The 16,922-nt window shown below is 32.5% G+C and overlaps 1 protein-coding gene and 1 long non-coding RNA gene across 4 annotated transcripts in view; one reads left to right on the plus strand and one right to left on the minus strand.

Annotated features, from left to right (window-relative positions):
- The first annotated feature begins 415 nt into the window (after positions 1-415).
- Positions 416-16,922, plus strand: part of LOC114310246 (potassium channel SKOR) — a 29,084-nt gene continuing 12,577 nt past the window's right edge. Inside the window, exons 1-6 of one of the 3 annotated variants that reach the window (XM_082866954.1) lie at positions 422-680; positions 819-1,132; positions 7,445-7,669; positions 7,865-7,928; positions 9,166-9,231; positions 11,391-11,730. In XM_082866954.1, coding sequence (XP_082723080.1) covers positions 873-1,132; positions 7,445-7,669; positions 7,865-7,928; positions 9,166-9,231; positions 11,391-11,730 — 955 coding nt within the window. In that variant the 5' untranslated portion in view covers positions 422-680; positions 819-872. Of the gene's footprint in view, positions 681-818; positions 1,133-7,444; positions 7,670-7,864; positions 7,929-9,165; positions 9,232-11,390; positions 11,731-16,922 lie in introns of those variants that run through there. The other 2 variants (XM_082866955.1, XM_082866956.1) reach the window with 2 other exon arrangements.
- On the minus strand, positions 4,875-10,252 carry LOC145789691 (uncharacterized). Its single transcript, XR_014327913.1, has 3 exons — positions 9,958-10,252; positions 7,452-7,642; positions 4,875-5,086 (listed from the first exon to the last, which is right to left on the minus strand). It is a non-coding gene; the product is annotated as an uncharacterized LOC145789691 (long non-coding RNA).

A 16,922-nucleotide genomic window follows, 5' to 3' on the forward strand; every position in this document is an offset into this window, starting at 1 on the left:
ATGATGACACGATTATGTATATCAATTTTCTATCTTAAATTAGATGATGAGTTACCATGAACTAATCTATCAATTTATCTATATTATTATGAAGTGAATATCTCTTATGGTGTCTTAAAATTTTGTTTCTTATACTGTCACGTGTATATTTTTTTAATTTAAAATTAAAAAAAAAATAGATAGATAAGTGTCATGTGTATATTTTTTTAATTTAAAATTAAAAAAAAATAAATAGATAAGTGGAGAGGATTTAAATTTTAGACTTATATCAAATAAATAATACTTTTAACCCATAATATAAAATGAATTTTTTATTTTATTTTTATTTATTTGAATAGCAGTGCCAACTGCTAGTATATTGAAGGCGGGTGTTAAATTGGCTAATATAAATATGATGTACTGCTAATCCTTATCTAAAATTACACGATCTTTGACGGTTGCTTCTTTCTCCAAAACTCTGTTCACTATTGCATTCTTCTCTCTCTCTCTCTCTCTCTCTCTCTCTTCTAGACACATTTTCTCTGAGTGAAATAATGAGAATGTATCATGTTGTAACATAAAAGCAAGCTTCGTTTCAGTTCAACGTCCACATTATTACGACCCGTACTTCTCGTGTTTCTGGCTTTGGATTACTCGTGATTTCCTTTTTCTTACAACCACAAGTATATCATCTACACACGGTTAGTCTTCTTCTACTTCATTTTCATTTCCTTTTCATTCATTGATTGATTAATGACAATGACACGATTGGTTCAGATTCATATTCCGAAAATTTAATTGAAATATTATTGCATAGTAATCGTTGTTTTTGTGCACAGAGAGAGAGACAGAGATTGACCTATAGATTTGTTGTTGTTGTTGTTGATGTTGTGATGGTACATGGAAATGGAAGAAGAGATGAGGATACAAATGGAATTAGAGTTGAGGAGGAGGAGGAGGAGGAGGAGGAGGAGGAGGAAGAGTATGAGGTGGATGATGTCAATGATCGAATGGAGTCGTCGCGTGGAAGTCGATTCAATTTGCTCAATAGAGAATTGGAGCTCGACTACGCCCGGAGGATATTCAGCAGAGAAAATGTCATCAAGGGTATTAAGGACCTTTCCAAAGGTCTCGCCATTCATCCTGACAACAGGTACCACTACGACTCTCGCTCACTCACTCTCTCTCTCTCTCTCTCTCTCTCTCTCAATCTACGCGACGCGAGTATTCATGTCTATCATGTGACGTGTAAGGTCTGTTTGGATTAAACGGTTTAGTGAGAAGAGATGTACAGAAAAAGAACTCACACCTTACTTTATTTGCAAGTTCGGAGAGGTGATGTGAAAAATGATGATAAATAAAGAAGAGTAAATTACACAAACTTCTCTTAAAATCTAGACGAAAAATAATAACGGATAATAAAATTGTTTGAAATAATTTATAAATAAGTGTATTTTTAAATTTTTATAAAAAGATATGTAAAAATATGAAAAAATGATGTGACTCAACAAATATGAAAAAATAATAAATATGTTATTTTAGTGTACTCCAAATTTCTAATAGTGTGTTTCTGTCACCTATTTGAATTATAATTTTAAAATTTTTCTTAGCTTTATTATCCTTATATTACCCTCACAATTTCATTTTATTTTTTTAAATTTATATTCAAATTTATAGTCTAAACACAATTTATAGTTTAAACACAATTTTAAAGTTTTAATGCACGTAGCATATCTATCTTTTCATCTCTATTTTGTAAATTAATATTGTCATTCCTTTTACATTCTTTTATTTGTGTCTTTATACTATTTATATTAATTTTAATTTATTTAATCTTATTAAAAGGGAGAGTAGTGTTTTGTTTGTCACCAAAATAGTAATGGTATATTTATTGTTAATCTAAATTAATCAATAAAAACAATGTAATTTCAAAACTTATAAAAATTTCATATAATATATATGATGGAGATTTTTTCAAAATCAAAATCTGAATTTGATTGTTATGTCAAGGCTTGTGGGGCTCACCATAAGTGTTTCAATAATTCATATCATTTATTTGGTAAAATTCTCCCTCAAGATCATTCCTAAAAAAAATTATATCAATTCAATAATTAGAATATTTTTATTTTATCACATTAATTTTAAAAAATGGATGATTTATTTTAAAAAGAAAAAATTAAAAATTAGATGTATTTTTCAAAATAATTACCTACGTATCGAAGAATTTATGATTTTAATAATTAAAATTTATAAATTTTACAATTATTTTGCATTTTTTTTCAACCCCTCCACTAAGTTTTTATTTCCCCTTTAAAAAAACTCATTCATTGTTCATTTTTTTTAAAAAAATAAATATTATAAAATAAAAATATTATGATTATCAGATAAATTTAATTTTTTCATAAATAATGCACACAAAACACTTTACAAAATGAATAATTTGAGATCTCGTTTGGCATGTAACGCTTTTAGTCTGAAGTCAAAAAATTACTAAAAAAATAAAAAAGTTCATAACTTATACTAAAAAGTCAATTTTTTTTTTCTACTTCTTGTATGTCTTTTTATAAAAAATTAAAGAATCATTCAAAATAAATTAATTTTTTTATTTTATAATTTAATTAAAAATTAAAAAATTACTAAAATAATCGATTCTCAAATGAGATCTGAATCATTAAAAAAATCCCATACCAACTCCACTAGCCCTAATACTACAATGAAATTTAAATTTTAAACTTTAGGGAGAAACCCAATTAGATATCATAGAAAAATGTTATAAATTTCAAATTTTACTAAATAAATAATTAAATATCTAAAATTTATAAAATTATAAATTTTATAATCATGTAAAATATTTGATCATTTATTTAATAAAAAATTTAAGTATTTCTAACATTCGCTCGATATCGTGTCGTTTTAGGAACCAAAATAAAAAGCCACGTTTTTGTCAATAGGTCCAAAAACGCAAGTGGCATAAACGTAACAAAATTAGTTTGGGAAGTTACAAAAACGCAAGTGTGAAATTACAAATTGGAGCCTATGATAAAAAAATAAAAAAATAAATTTCTTATATTGGGTAAGGGTATTTTGGTCATTTTAATTTGATTTAACACCATAAACAAATATTAAACTAAAAAGTCAAAAATCAACTTTTTACTAACTTTTTAAATCACTTTTCAAAAAACTAAAATACTTGATAAAAAACCAAAAACTAAGGGTATGTTTGGTTTGTGTTTGAGAGATGTGTTTTAGAGATAAAAAGTACGAAAATATGTTTGGTTTGATTTTTTTTAAAAGATGTTTGGGAAAATTATTTTGAGATAGAGTTTTGGAAAAAGTGATTGATTTGATATGTGTGAGAGAGAGATTTGTTTGGAAAACTTGTTTGGTTTACAAGTTTTGAGAAATTTTTTTGAGAAAATTTGTTTGGTTTGATTATTTTTGAAAACTTATTTGTAGAGAAAATTTTCTAAATTTTTTTCAGAAAATCAAACCAAACGAGCCCTAATTTTTTACTAACTTCTTAAAACACCCCGATGATATGTCATGAGAGATAAAACTTAGTAAGGGTTGGTTTAGGAAGTGGGTTGGCTTTTTGATTTTTTTAGTTATTTTAGTCTGGGTTAAAAAGCTTAGTTTGAAAAGAATTTTTTAATTTTTTAACTTTTTTTATAAAAAAAAATATAATGATTATGAATTAAATGTGATATTTTATTTGTTATGATTAAAATAAATTATTTTATCTTTTATGATTGTTTTAATAAAAAAAAAACCCTAAAAAATCTCTTCCCATATAGAGGCTAAGTAGCTCTCGGTACGTTGGAGGCAGTTTGGTGGGGGCTACATGATGCATGCCCTGCTTATTGTTGTTGTACTGTCTTTTATTTTTTTTAATTTTTGTCACATTTAGATCTACGATGGAGGGGATGACATATATATGGGTCCCAACTTAAATCATTGTTGTACTGCTGCAGTGGCAGACACACAACTCTTGGATAGAGGGCCCAAATTTATAGGTAAATTATTAATAGTTGTATTTAATTTTCAATTTTATTGAAAATAAATTTTAATAAAATCTTTATTAAAAATAATTTTTTGTAGTAATATTTTATATATGTCGTTAAAAATTAATAGTAAATAATTTTTTTGTCACGATTTTTATTGATTGTCTATAAAACTTATAATTAGTAATATTTTTTGTAACGAATTTTTTGAATAACCACTGAAAGTTTGAAATTAATGACTTTTTTAGGATAATTTTTTAAAATTATTACTAAAATTTATAATTAGTGACATTTTTAATAATTTTTTTTAAATTGTAATTAAAAATTAATAATTAATGATATTTTTTAATAATATTTAATAAAAAATGCTATTAATTCTTACGAAACTTATTAAATAATAAATTTGCTTATTAAAATTTACACCTAAATCTCCTTAAATACAACAAAAAGTGTCATGATTCATGAAAATTTATTTTGAATTTTGCTAAAAAAGTGAGTATAAGAGATACATTTAAAAGTTAATGGGTTGTAATGGGTTGTAGACTAGACCCACCATAAATATAGGCCATTTTTTTAGAAAATCTGTTCGGGCAGGCAGTTTTCGTACCTAGCCCAAGTTTGAGTCTGTATCCTGAGTGGGCCAACTCAATCTGAATGAGAATTGAGTTGGGAGTAGATTTAGAATTTGAAATACGACTAAGGTCGGGCCTGATTTTAAGGCATATATTTTTTTTTACCATTTTTTCATATAATTTGATGGATTCATGTGTTGGCACGGTGGGTAGCCCAGTGGGCTGCCTCTCTTACGGGCTAAGGGCATCCGTATTAGTCTTAATAAATTTTAAATTAAATTATAACTCAAAATTTATTTTTATATTTTAGCTAGTCTATACATTTCATCAAATTCTCTATTTTAAAATTCTATTTCATTAAAATATTATGAACAAATAAGTATAAACAAGATCCAAGACAGTAACAGATCAACACCAGAACAACAACACAGCAGCAGCAGCATAGGAGGGCCAAACCCATTGAGGGGGGGTCGGTCGGCCGGTCGACTGGGTTAGGCCAAATTTGGGTGCTCACAGGACATCCGGGTGAACGACCTGCCATGGTTTTTTAGCCCAACTTTACTCTAGAAAATATGATAAAAAATAGATTATTGTATGAACAGTACCTCAACAAATCAGTTGAGGCACTGTAACATTCACAAAATGAATGAAGGGTATAAAGAGACTGATAGAGCTGATATTTACAACTTTTACTCTATACAATAGCTTCAAAGTTATTTTAGAGGAACTGATACGGATGCTCTAATAAAAAGTAGACAAACTGCCCTAAACAAAACAAAACAAAAAAATCATATAAACATGTCAAAATTTTAATACACATATTTTTTAAGTTTATTTTTTTATCTCTAACATTATTCTTTTTACATACCACATTTTATTTACCAAGTGTTGTGTCATGTATTAATTACATACATGACAGGATTGATTCAATCAATGTGATTATAACAAATAAAATGATGAATAAAATGTAAGGCTTCTCTTCAGTGTATAAATAGTGTTATTAGATTGGTAGGATTTATAACAGATCTCATTTTGATTATTTGAATTGTTCAATACAAAAATTACATTGAATGAATATCGATAGGTATTTGATCAGATAAAATTTTTGTCAACAATTTATTTTTAAAATTATATTTACTATTAACAAAAATATAATTTGATCGAAGGACTATCAATATTTGATCAATATTATTTTTATAAAAATAAAATATTTAACAAAATTTATATATTAAATAATTTAAATTATTAAAATAAAACTCTTGATTAAGCCAGACTCAACCGACCTAAACAAAAAAAATAATACCATGTAAACATGTCATTGCTTTATTATTATTATATTTTTGGTAATAATGCATGTTGGTAGGGGTGTATTTGGCCCAATTCGGCCCGACCCATGTCGGACTTCGCGAGTTCTCACCAAAATTTAGGCTTGGTCAGGTTGGCCCATGGGCCAAAAAAATAGGCTCAGGAGTATTCGTGCTTTGGGTGGAGCGGGGCCAGTGGGCCTGTGCCTGGACTTGGGTGGATTTGAACATTTTTTTAAATATTTTTTATCAATTTTTTTAATATTATTTTTAACTAAAAAAGACACTGAGTCTCGAGCCAGGCCCTGAGTGAGCCTTAACCAGGCCGATGGATCAGATCACGAGCCAAGCCAGACTTCAAAATGATGGGTGATTCTATTTGCACCCAAATAATAACTTAGTACGCCCAATTGTAATTTCTATTATATCTTTATGTAAATTTACTAATAAGGACAAAATGTTAAATCCTAAAATAATTTTTTTTCCTCATAGTACATTCAAATCACTTATAAATATTTTTCATATTCAACTCTCATCATATTCTTCTCAAATTTCAATTATTTTCTCTTCGTTTTCTTTCTCATTCTAAAACTTCAATTCATCCTACCAAAATTTACCATTAAAAATCTTATTTCTACCAAAACTTACCATTATCATCAATACCAATCAGTTTGCGGTGGGTCTGTGAAGGCAAAGCCCCACTGTTTTGGTGGGTTTGATTTGTATATTAAAAAAAAATTAAAAAATTATATAAAGAAAAAAAAAACAACGGAAGCTATGTCTTCATCCACTACAGGCCTTGATTTCACTGTTTATTTATTGTAAGGAAAATCAATCTCAACCCGTTTTGTTTTTCAAACTTTCAACCACGCCATTCATGACAAAATTATCGTAAGCCGGGTTGATACTATTACCTTGTAATCATCAGTGGATGAATTCATAATAAAGTCTACATATAATCTCATTGATGTAATCGTTCAAACCATAGTAATAATCTGCTGCAGGACCTAATTGATAGAAAAATTTCACTCCAACATATACAAGTTACGACTCATTATACGAAACTTGGATTTTGATCTCACATATTGAGTTTGGATGTGAAATTAAAGATTTTGATTTGTTTATTATTAAAGCGTAACTTGAAGGATAAAGTCAGAAAAATATAAAATATATTAAAAATAAGTTATAATTTTAAATAATTTAATATAATGTATTAAGAAATTGAGTTTACTTAATTATTTTTTGAGTGCAAATAGAAACTCCCAAAATAGTAGCCCAAATCTAGAGTCTCGGTCCAAGTCCAAACAAACTTAGGGGTGATTTGGCATTCCTTATATAATTTATTTTTTTATTTTTTTTTCATCACGTTACTTTTCTATTTTTCTGTACATCTATTATCCCAAACAACCTAGACAGATTGGACCCACCTCAGACCGCGTACCACTTTTACACTCAGTTGGGCGGACCGCTTAAAACACATCTCCCGCAAAACTATTGGGGCGGCAAACAGCATTATGTGCATAGCTTGTTGAAAAATTGTTTGAGGTTTTGAATTCTTACGGTAAGATGATAAGCAAAGCAAATTCAGGTGGTACCGTGCATGGACGAAGTTCATTCTGGTGTGGGCAGTGTACTCATCTTTCTTCACACCCATGGAGTTCGGGTTCTTCAGGGGAATGCCCAGTAAGCTTTTCTTATGGGACATCGCGGGTCAAGTTGCTTTCCTTGTAGACATTGTCCTCCAATTCTTCGTCGCTTACAGAGATAGTCAGACCTACAAAATGGTCTATAAGCGCACCCCAATAGCTCTTCGGTCAATTTTCTCTTTCCTTTCCCATTTTTTATTTTTATTTTATTTTATTTATTTATTGATTTTTCAGTCTAAAATTTAAAAAATTAGTTTTTTTACTAATCTTTTTTTTATTAAATTTTTTCAAAGATTTTGAAAACCAACCAAACAGAAACATAATTCTTTCTTCTATTTTCTTTTTTAACTATTTTATTGCAGGTACCTGAAATCTAATTTTGTCTTCGATCTTCTTTCTTGCATGCCTTGGGATGTTATCTATAAGGTACCACTCTTCGTTCCTATAATTGTAGTTTTTGAAGATACCATATGGTTCCTGTTTCACCAATTGTTTTGCATATTGCACAATAATTGAAGTTATTATTGTCCCCATTATCTTTGTCAGTACGCACTATGTTTTTTTGTTTTTCTTTTTGGGGGTCTTGGTTCACCTTGTTTCTTGATCTATTTGTCTCTTGATGTGCAAAACAAGATCACACATGAGGGGTGAGGGGAGTGTTAGCTCGATATATATATATATATATATATTGTTGAGTCCATTTTCTAATATCTTAAACTTTTGAGTTGAAACAATTGGTGATTTAACATGGTATCAAAAAGTTCAGGTTAGAGGAGGTCTTGGTTCAAGTTTCTCCATTTGTATTTGGTCCTTATTTGCATTCTTTCTTTAGTTGTTTACAGTCTTTGTTCTCTCTCTGTACGTATGGATATTTACATCTCAACATGTAAGACAAGGTTGCACATGAGGGAAGGTGTTGAATAGTTTGATACATATTGTTGGACCCATTTCTTAACAACTTAATCTTTTGGGACAATTGGTTACTTAACAGTTACAATTGCACTGACATTGAATACAAAGAATGAATTGAAATTTGAATGAACAAGTTTTTAGTGTTTTTGTCAAGTATCCATGGAGTCACATGCAAGGAAAGATAGGTTCCCATAAATCTAGGTGTAATTGATGACTATAGTAGCAGACTATGCATCTTTTCACCTTGATTTAATCCCTTGTATCTTGCTTCTTTATTATTTTTAATTTTAATTTTTTTAAAACTTTGCTATGTCTCTATTTTTCAATTCTATTTCAATCCATTGATGTGGTTATCTAACATGAGAGATTTTACTTCTCTTGCTATTCGTTTCTACTCTCCTTTTTTTCATTTCTCTTTTCTCATTTTATGCACATCAACTTATATTTGAGTGAAAAAGACCATCATGCATTTTATATTATTTGATATACAATGGTTCCACAAATTATAAGCCACTTGCTGAAAATAATTTTAATATTAAAATATCCAACTTAATGTACCCGGTACTTGTTTGATTGCCATCATTCTCTTTGACTATACATATAGTTGTGTATTCTGTAAACGGATATATATTTTAAAATCTTAAAATACTCAAGAATGCAGATTCCTTTAGCATACCATGATTAATTGGCACTAAGCCTTTTTGTTGTTGAGTTGAGTTGGATAAACTTTTATTTGGGATACTTTGGATAGTATGCAGCTAGGAAGCACTGGTGCGGGTACGCTGATACGGAAAAACTCAAAAAAAGTATGATACGGGTACGGCTGCGGTACGCCGATATATTTTTTTTATTATTTTATTTATAATTATGGTTAAAGGATCCAACCTACAAATTAAAATTAAATATTAATTTTCAACTTCAAATCTTATGTTCATATTCAACAAACAAATTCAGTGCCAAATTTTTAATATTATCAAACCTCCATTATGGTTGAAAGAATACTAAAAACTTCTAAGAATATGGTGTAACGTCCAAGAATAGGGATTGGCATGTTTAACTACCAGGATGATCAAGCTAATATGTCTTCCAGTCAGTTCTTGTTCAATAGAATGTTTTGTTTCATTTTCAGAAGTTGTATTTTGAAAAATATTAAAGAGTAGTTTGTTGAAAATACACCACCGAAAGATGTTTTTGAATTTATTCAAAACAATTTTTTGTACAAAAAAGGAAATAATATGAAAATGAAGTGGTTTTGAATTTTCATTATTTTTTCACCAAATTAATTTTAGTGTTTTCCAAGAAGTAAATTTTGAAAACAAAGCCAGAGTGTTTCTCAACAACACTTCTGATGAGAAGACATTAATGAATTGGCTTATAATTTTTACAGTTTTCCAAGAAGTAAATTTTGAAAACAAAGCCAGAGTGTTCTCAGTAAAAGCATATACAATTCATTCATACGGACAAACAGGACAACAGAGAAACATCAAAATTGCTGATTTGCAAGGGCACAAAAAAAAAAAAAGGAGAGATGAAGAAAACTCACCGAAGGGAAGATGAAGAAAGGAATAGAGAAGAAGACCACTTGCTGATCTGCAGAAAAAAACGAAGAAATGAAGATGAAGAAACGAAGACGAAGACATGAAGAAACGAAGAAGAAGAAAAAGAAGAAGATGAAGAACACTCATCGGAGGACTTCGTCTGGTTGCGTCGCCGTCGCCATCACCGTCGCCATCACCGGAGGGCTTCGAAGTGAACAGATGTTGCTGTCGCTAAAGAAGAAGAAAAAGAAGATGACGAAGAAGACCTCCACCATTCTCTTTGCTGTCGCTGAAGTGAATAGATGCAAAGAAGGGACAAGACCTAGGTTATAACATTGTGTTTTTTTTTTTTTTTTTGTTTTAATAAAGAACATAAATAAATTGCTCCGGTACCCCTAATTGTCTTATAAATTTGATTTTTGGCCCCGACGTACCCGAAACGTACCAACGGCGTACCCACGCTGTACCTGATTGAACCAAACGTACCGGACCCCCTTTTGCCATACCCGGTACGCGTGCAGCCGCAACGATACGCATACCGCATCCGGTAAGTACCTAGAACTCGTACGACATTATTTTTGGAGTACTCGTGCTTCATAAGTATGCAGTGATCACATAGTTCAGACTGGGAACATGATGGTAAAATTAAGGGCAAATTTGTAGATGGTCCTTATATTTTATCCCTAATTTTAGTCTTTAATTTTTAATTGACTCGATTTTGACCCTTAATTTTAAATTTTGCTTCAATTTAGTCCAATTGATAATATTATTAGTGTTTTTTAAGAAAAAATATCTCTAAATTGTTAAGGTTAATTTGTTGAGTTGAGTAAATTTATAATTTTGTTCTTAAAAATATAGCACATGACACTAATGTGCATATTTTTCATAAAAAAATACTAAGAGTTGTAACCAATTGGACCAAATTGAGACAACATCATAAATTTGAGGTCAAAATACAATCAATTGAAATTACAGGGACTAAAATGACACAAGGACCAAAGTATAGGGACTACTGTCATAATTTGCCCTAAAATCAATATGTTATGCTATGGTTTCCATATTACTTTTTGTGTCTTAGGGGATAGAATTAGAAAGGACAATAAAAACTTATAATGGCAGTTTTTGGATGTCCTTTTAAAATTGAGTTAGCTTATTGTAGTTTTGAACCTGCTTTATTTAATTTGTAGTTTATCACAATTTGTAAATTGTTTTTCACAAGATGAAGCACCTGGTTACTTTAGAATACTCCCTGATCTCATCGTGTGAGTCAGTCATATTAATGCTGGTTGAGTGTTGTACTTATTACACTGCTACTCTCTGTGCTCATGTGCCCTTTTCTTTTTCTTCTTTTACTTCTCATAATCCTTATATTTTAACATTTCCATAACACCACAACTACATCTTCAGTAATTACAACATAGCAATCTGTGTTAATCAGGCTTGTGGAAATAAAGAAGAAGTGAGGTACCTTTTGTGGATCAGGTTAAGTCGGGTTCGCAAAGTCATTGATTTTTTTCAGAACATGGAGAAGGATATACGGATCAATTATCAGTTTACTAGGATTGTCAAGCTTATTGCGGTTGAACTTTATTGCACACATACTGCAGCCTGCATATTTTATTATTTGGCTACCACTCTTCCCGCGGAGCAAGAAGGGTATACATGGATTGGGAGTTTAAAAATGGGTGACTACAGTTATTCACACTTCAGACAAATTGATTTGTGGACGCGGTACACAACATCCCTATATTTTGCCATTGTCACCATGGCAACAGTTGGTGAGTTCATTTCTCTACGTAACTGAAGGCATATTATGGTTTCTAGTTGCAAAATCCGACTCTCAAATATTGATAAAGGCTAATGATGTTTGCATTACATGTAATCTATCTTATTCAGAAATCAAAAGAAGCTAACCAATTTCTTATAGAAAAAAAAAAAAAAAAACCGAATTTAATACAAGGAAGACGTTAGGTCTACCCAAGATCAATTCCAACATGTATTTGTCTTGAGGTCTTCAGTTGTTCAATGAAGACCAAAGCTAGTTAAGTGTAAAACCGAAGTTATGTGTAGAATTATTTTTTGGATAAATTAATAATTAAACTAATTTGTATGGGTCATTTAGTAATATCAAGGAATTAGTTATGAGATGGCATTATAATTTCTATAACTTAGATGGGTAATTTTGCAATTTTGGGAAATTAGGTTAATAAGCCAACATGTTTTGCTTCAAGTCTTGGAGGAAAACAGAGGTCTCGCTAGGGTTTTGAAGGCTGCCGCAAGGTTTGAAAAAGGTAAAAAGAAAAAAGAAAACGAAGAGGAAAGATTTATAGAGTGGTGATTTTGATTTATTCATCTCTTAGAGGTTTGTGAGATTGAGGTGGATCTCGGTAATTTGAGATTAGCTTGGGAAATATTATTTTAGCTGTTTGAGGTAAGTAACCCTCTATCACTGTTGGTTCATTTTTATTTCTAGTGAATCGTTTGAAATTATAAATATTTATTTATAGCCTTCCTATTCTCTTAAAATAAAATATGGGTCAAGTATAAAACAATATCGGATATTATTATGAAAATTATTTGAATATTTTGTGAAATTATTCTGAAAATTGTACTAGATGTTTATTTTAAAAATATCGAATATTTTATTTAAAAGTTGTGTATTATTTGAATTCTGAATATCACTCTAGTCTGATTATGATTTGGACCATAATCAATGGGGGTTATTTATTGGCACATAAACTAATTTCTTTTAGGGCTTTACTACCGGCCTATGTGTGGTTCTGGGCCTTGTCATGGGCTAAGTGACTGTAGTCACCAAGACTTGAGTTTTGTGAATCGAATCATTGAACTGTCTGAATATCAAACCATCAATTTGAACAACAACATTTCTTCAAATTATCTCATTGTCTTTTCAATTAAAATGTATTGCTATGCTGTTTATTTTCAACTATGGAACCATCTTACAAAATAATTGTTCATTTATTGAATTATAGGAAAAATATATTTATTGCATCGACTATTTTTTTTTGTATACTTGATCCAGCTAGTAGTGATGGTTGTTATTTGCTGGACTGTCTAGTTTACCCTTATTTGATTTTTTTCAGATTCTGAGGAGTAAAGCTTGTTAGAATAGGAAATACGTAATTGTGTGATTGTGTTTCCTTATATTATGCCTTATGGCACTCTTGTAATTACTCAGTATTATCAATATAAAAGGGAATGAAGTCTAACTCATTCCCTAACTGTTTCTTTTCTCCAAAACTACGTGGTATCAGAGCCAAAACCCTAGCCCATACCTCTGTCTGTAGTCACCTCTCTCAATCGACTTCTGTAGCCTATCACCTAGGCCCCTACAGTCAATCCGAACCTCCCACACTCTTGTTCAGTCCATTGGCAGCTTCCCTGTGCCTCCCGACAGCCTCTTAGGCCTAGTCGACAGCCCCTCTGGCCTTCTAGGGGTCTGTCGGCAACCTGCGCGGTTTTTTACTTGTGGGAGTGTCGAGAGTAGGACTATGATTTAAGTTACTTGGATTACTATTTTGTTAGTGGATTATATTAGTGGATTTGGTGGACAATTTTATATGATAAAGATCGTTTATTATTTATGGATTTTGGCATTATGATAATTAAAGATTTAATTTGAGTATTTTGTATTATTGGTTTATTTGATTGGACTCTTAGCCTTGCATGCTCACTTAGATGAGTGTGCGGTGTTGTCATGGGGCTTGGGGCGTGACATTAAGTTTCATTATGGTTGGGGCTTTCTTTGGTGTATAATAGCATTTACTCATCTAAAAGCTTAAGTTGTTAGAGAGGGGCAGTTTTATTATTTATATTATATTCCCAACATGCCGCCTCACGTGTGGTTAGACATTTTCTCATAGTGGGAGGTCGAACCTAGGATCTATTGTCTGCTTTGATACCATATAAAAGTGTTAATTACTGTGGGTGAGAGGTGTGGTTAGAGGTAGTTCGGGAAGATGGCGGGCACTTCAATGGCCTGAGATCACCGGAGGTGGAGAGGAGGAGGTCAAGGCAAGCTTGGAGAGGGAGAGGTTGGCAGTGATAGACCTTTGAACACTAATGTAAAGTATGAGAGAGTGTTTAAGCATGAGACTTGGTTGTATTGTTGTTGTTGTATCTCGCTGCATACACGATACGTTAAATAGGCCATAGGAGTATTGGAGCCCAAGCAAACAGTTGGACAGGTGGCTTGTTCTCCTCAACTCTGCCAGAAGTGATGTAAGCCCTTCTGCCGTCTGTGGCTTGCCGGCAGGCGGAGAGCAACATTTCGTGGCAGGCGGAAAGTAACGTTTCGTATATGCATCGGATGACATGAACGTAAGGTCATTGTTGCCTTTTCTCCAAGCCTGGTCGAAATGGAGTTGTATTAGCAAGAAGACAACCATCTCGACGATCCCATGACCTCAGCCGCCAGTCCAGTATCCTCTAATGATCCCGAGCAGTAGTGCCTGGGTCCTGCTCCCAACCCAGGCATCCAAGTAGGTGAATGGGCTAGGGCCCACCTTAGTGTTTAGGAGAGCCAAGGGCTCGCTTCCAGGTGACCAAGTAGGAGGATGGGCGGCGGGCTTATCTCAATGTTTGTCAATCCAAGTCCAAGTGAATTGGGAGCTTGGGCTGATTGTATTGTTGTTTGGTTTTGGAGCGAGGTATGAAGGACCGTGGACCCTGCGGGGCCATGGTGTTGCCTGTTGCAGGGCTCTTCATATCTAGATATATTTGGGCTTGTACATATGCTCCCGCTTAGGCTAAGCATATAATTTTGGTTGCCTTGGCACATGGCGCCCATAGGGCTCGCCATGTATCAAACATACGACATGCCCGACGTGGTGCCTTATTGGTCTGCCACGTGGGTGGGGTTTTGGTGATGCGGCACCTGTAGGGCTTGCCACGTATTGAGCTTGATACAAGTACCCACAACTACCAACTCATCGAAAGGCTTAAGTTGTTAAAGAGAGGGGCAACTTTATTATTTATATTATATTCTCAACAGTTTCATACATGTGTACATATAAAATCACAAGTGACTACCATGGTAATGATATTTTTTGGGTTGGTTCATGAACTTCAGAGAACTATGGGTATGTTTGGTTTGTGTTTGAGAGATGTGTTTTAGAGATAAAAAGTACGAAAAGTTGTTTGGTTTGATTTTTTTCAAAAGATGTTTTGGAAAATTATTTTGAGAGAGAATTTTAGAAAAAGTGATTGATTTGATGTGTGTGAGAGAGAGATTTGTTTGGAAAACTTGTTTGGTTTACAAGTTTTGAGAAATTTTTTTGAAAAAATTTGTTTGGTTTGATTACTTTTAAAAACTTATTTGTAGAGAAAATTTCTCAAAAATTTTTCAGAAATACAAACCAAACGAACCCTATATTTCTCATTCTGAATATGTTTAAAAATCTGTTACTGAGAGGATTTTTGTCGATGGTCGTTAGAGATGTGGGCAAATTGGGGCCCCTTTGGGAATCATAATAGGCACAAAGATGGTCAATTGATTGTTGTGTGAAGTGAAGTCCCACATCACCTGAGTACTAAAGCAATGTTAAGTATGTAAGCGTGAGGGCACCCTCACCTCAATAGCTAACTTTTGGTGTCGAGTTCTACCCAAGACCTTGTAACATGGTATCAGAGATAGAGTACTCAGTGATGGGTAGGGTGCACGCCATAGGTGCTGCCTAGTGAGCATGTTGGGCGTAAAGGAGGGTGTGAAGCGAAGTCCCACATCAGCTGAGTACGTTAAGCATATAAGCATGAGGGCATCCTCACCTCAATAGCTAGCTTTTGAGGTTGAGTTTTACCCAAGACCGTGTAACATATTGCACGGGTAAAATGTATTTTTGGACTGGGGCACTTTTGGAGTTGGTTGCACTGGTAGATGTGGGTTAACTTGGTCATCAGAGGTGGTAGTTGTGTTACTGACATGTGAAAGTGGCAGATTTGTGGTTGAGGTGGTGATGCTGGTATAGGAGGGTTTTCGGAGCAGCTTGTTTATGTGGCAATGGTGGCAGTGGTGGGTAGGAATAGCTTAGTGTTGAAGGTGATAATTATTTAGAACATTTGTGATGAAGATAAATTGTTGGTTGTTTATGGTGATATTGTGATAGAGTGCCAAAAGTAGTGATGCTAGTCACAATGGCATCAATTTTGGCCTTGATTCGCATGTCTAATATTTTCATATATAATAGTGACAAAGAAGTAGAAATAGTGATAACATGAAAAAGCTTGAATAAGCTGTTTACACCAGTATCTATTGTACTGTTATTAAGACGTTAAAAAAATAATGGGCTGCTTCATTAGAAGTTTTAGAAAAGGAAAATCTTCTTGGTGGAAGTAAAAATGTTACTTGATGATTATGAATCATTGGAAGAACAATTTCCATTTTTGAGATCTCTAAACGTAGAGAGAGGCCAAGCAGGAGTACAAAAATTAGTGAGAAATAATTGGTTTAATTTTAGACCGTCGGGACTGTTGGAAAAAATGGTTTTTGGTGACTTTAATTTAATATTAAAGTGTGGTGACTTTAATTAAATATTAAAGTGGGTCCTAACCATTTATTTTGTTGGGTCCAAGTGGGCCAAAAACCATTGAGAATTGAATAAGAAATTGCCAAGAAATTACCTCATGATGTTAGATTCATGAATGAGATTTTAAGGATATTTAAATCCTTTTTCTTGGCTAAAGAGTGTGAACCCATTGGGCATCCAAACTTTTCATCTTTCTGGAAAAGGGTTATGGATCCTGGTTAATGGGGCTTTAATGACCAGCCATAAAGGCTGGTGGCTCTTCCTCTCTCCCCTATACATGTATAAATTGAGACCCTCCTGTCAAGTCTCAGTATAGAAATTTTTACTTCCATTTTACAAGTCAGTTTGCCAGAAAGTTCCTACTGTGAGAGAGTGCTGTCACTATTTTTGTTCGCTAAGCTAGACAGAGAGTGTTTCTGCCGTAG

This window comes from Camellia sinensis, chromosome 4 (assembly GCF_055761805.1).
Source record: "Camellia sinensis isolate YWXY chromosome 4, ASM5576180v1, whole genome shotgun sequence".
Lineage (NCBI taxonomy): Eukaryota > Viridiplantae > Streptophyta > Magnoliopsida > Ericales > Theaceae > Camellia > Camellia sinensis.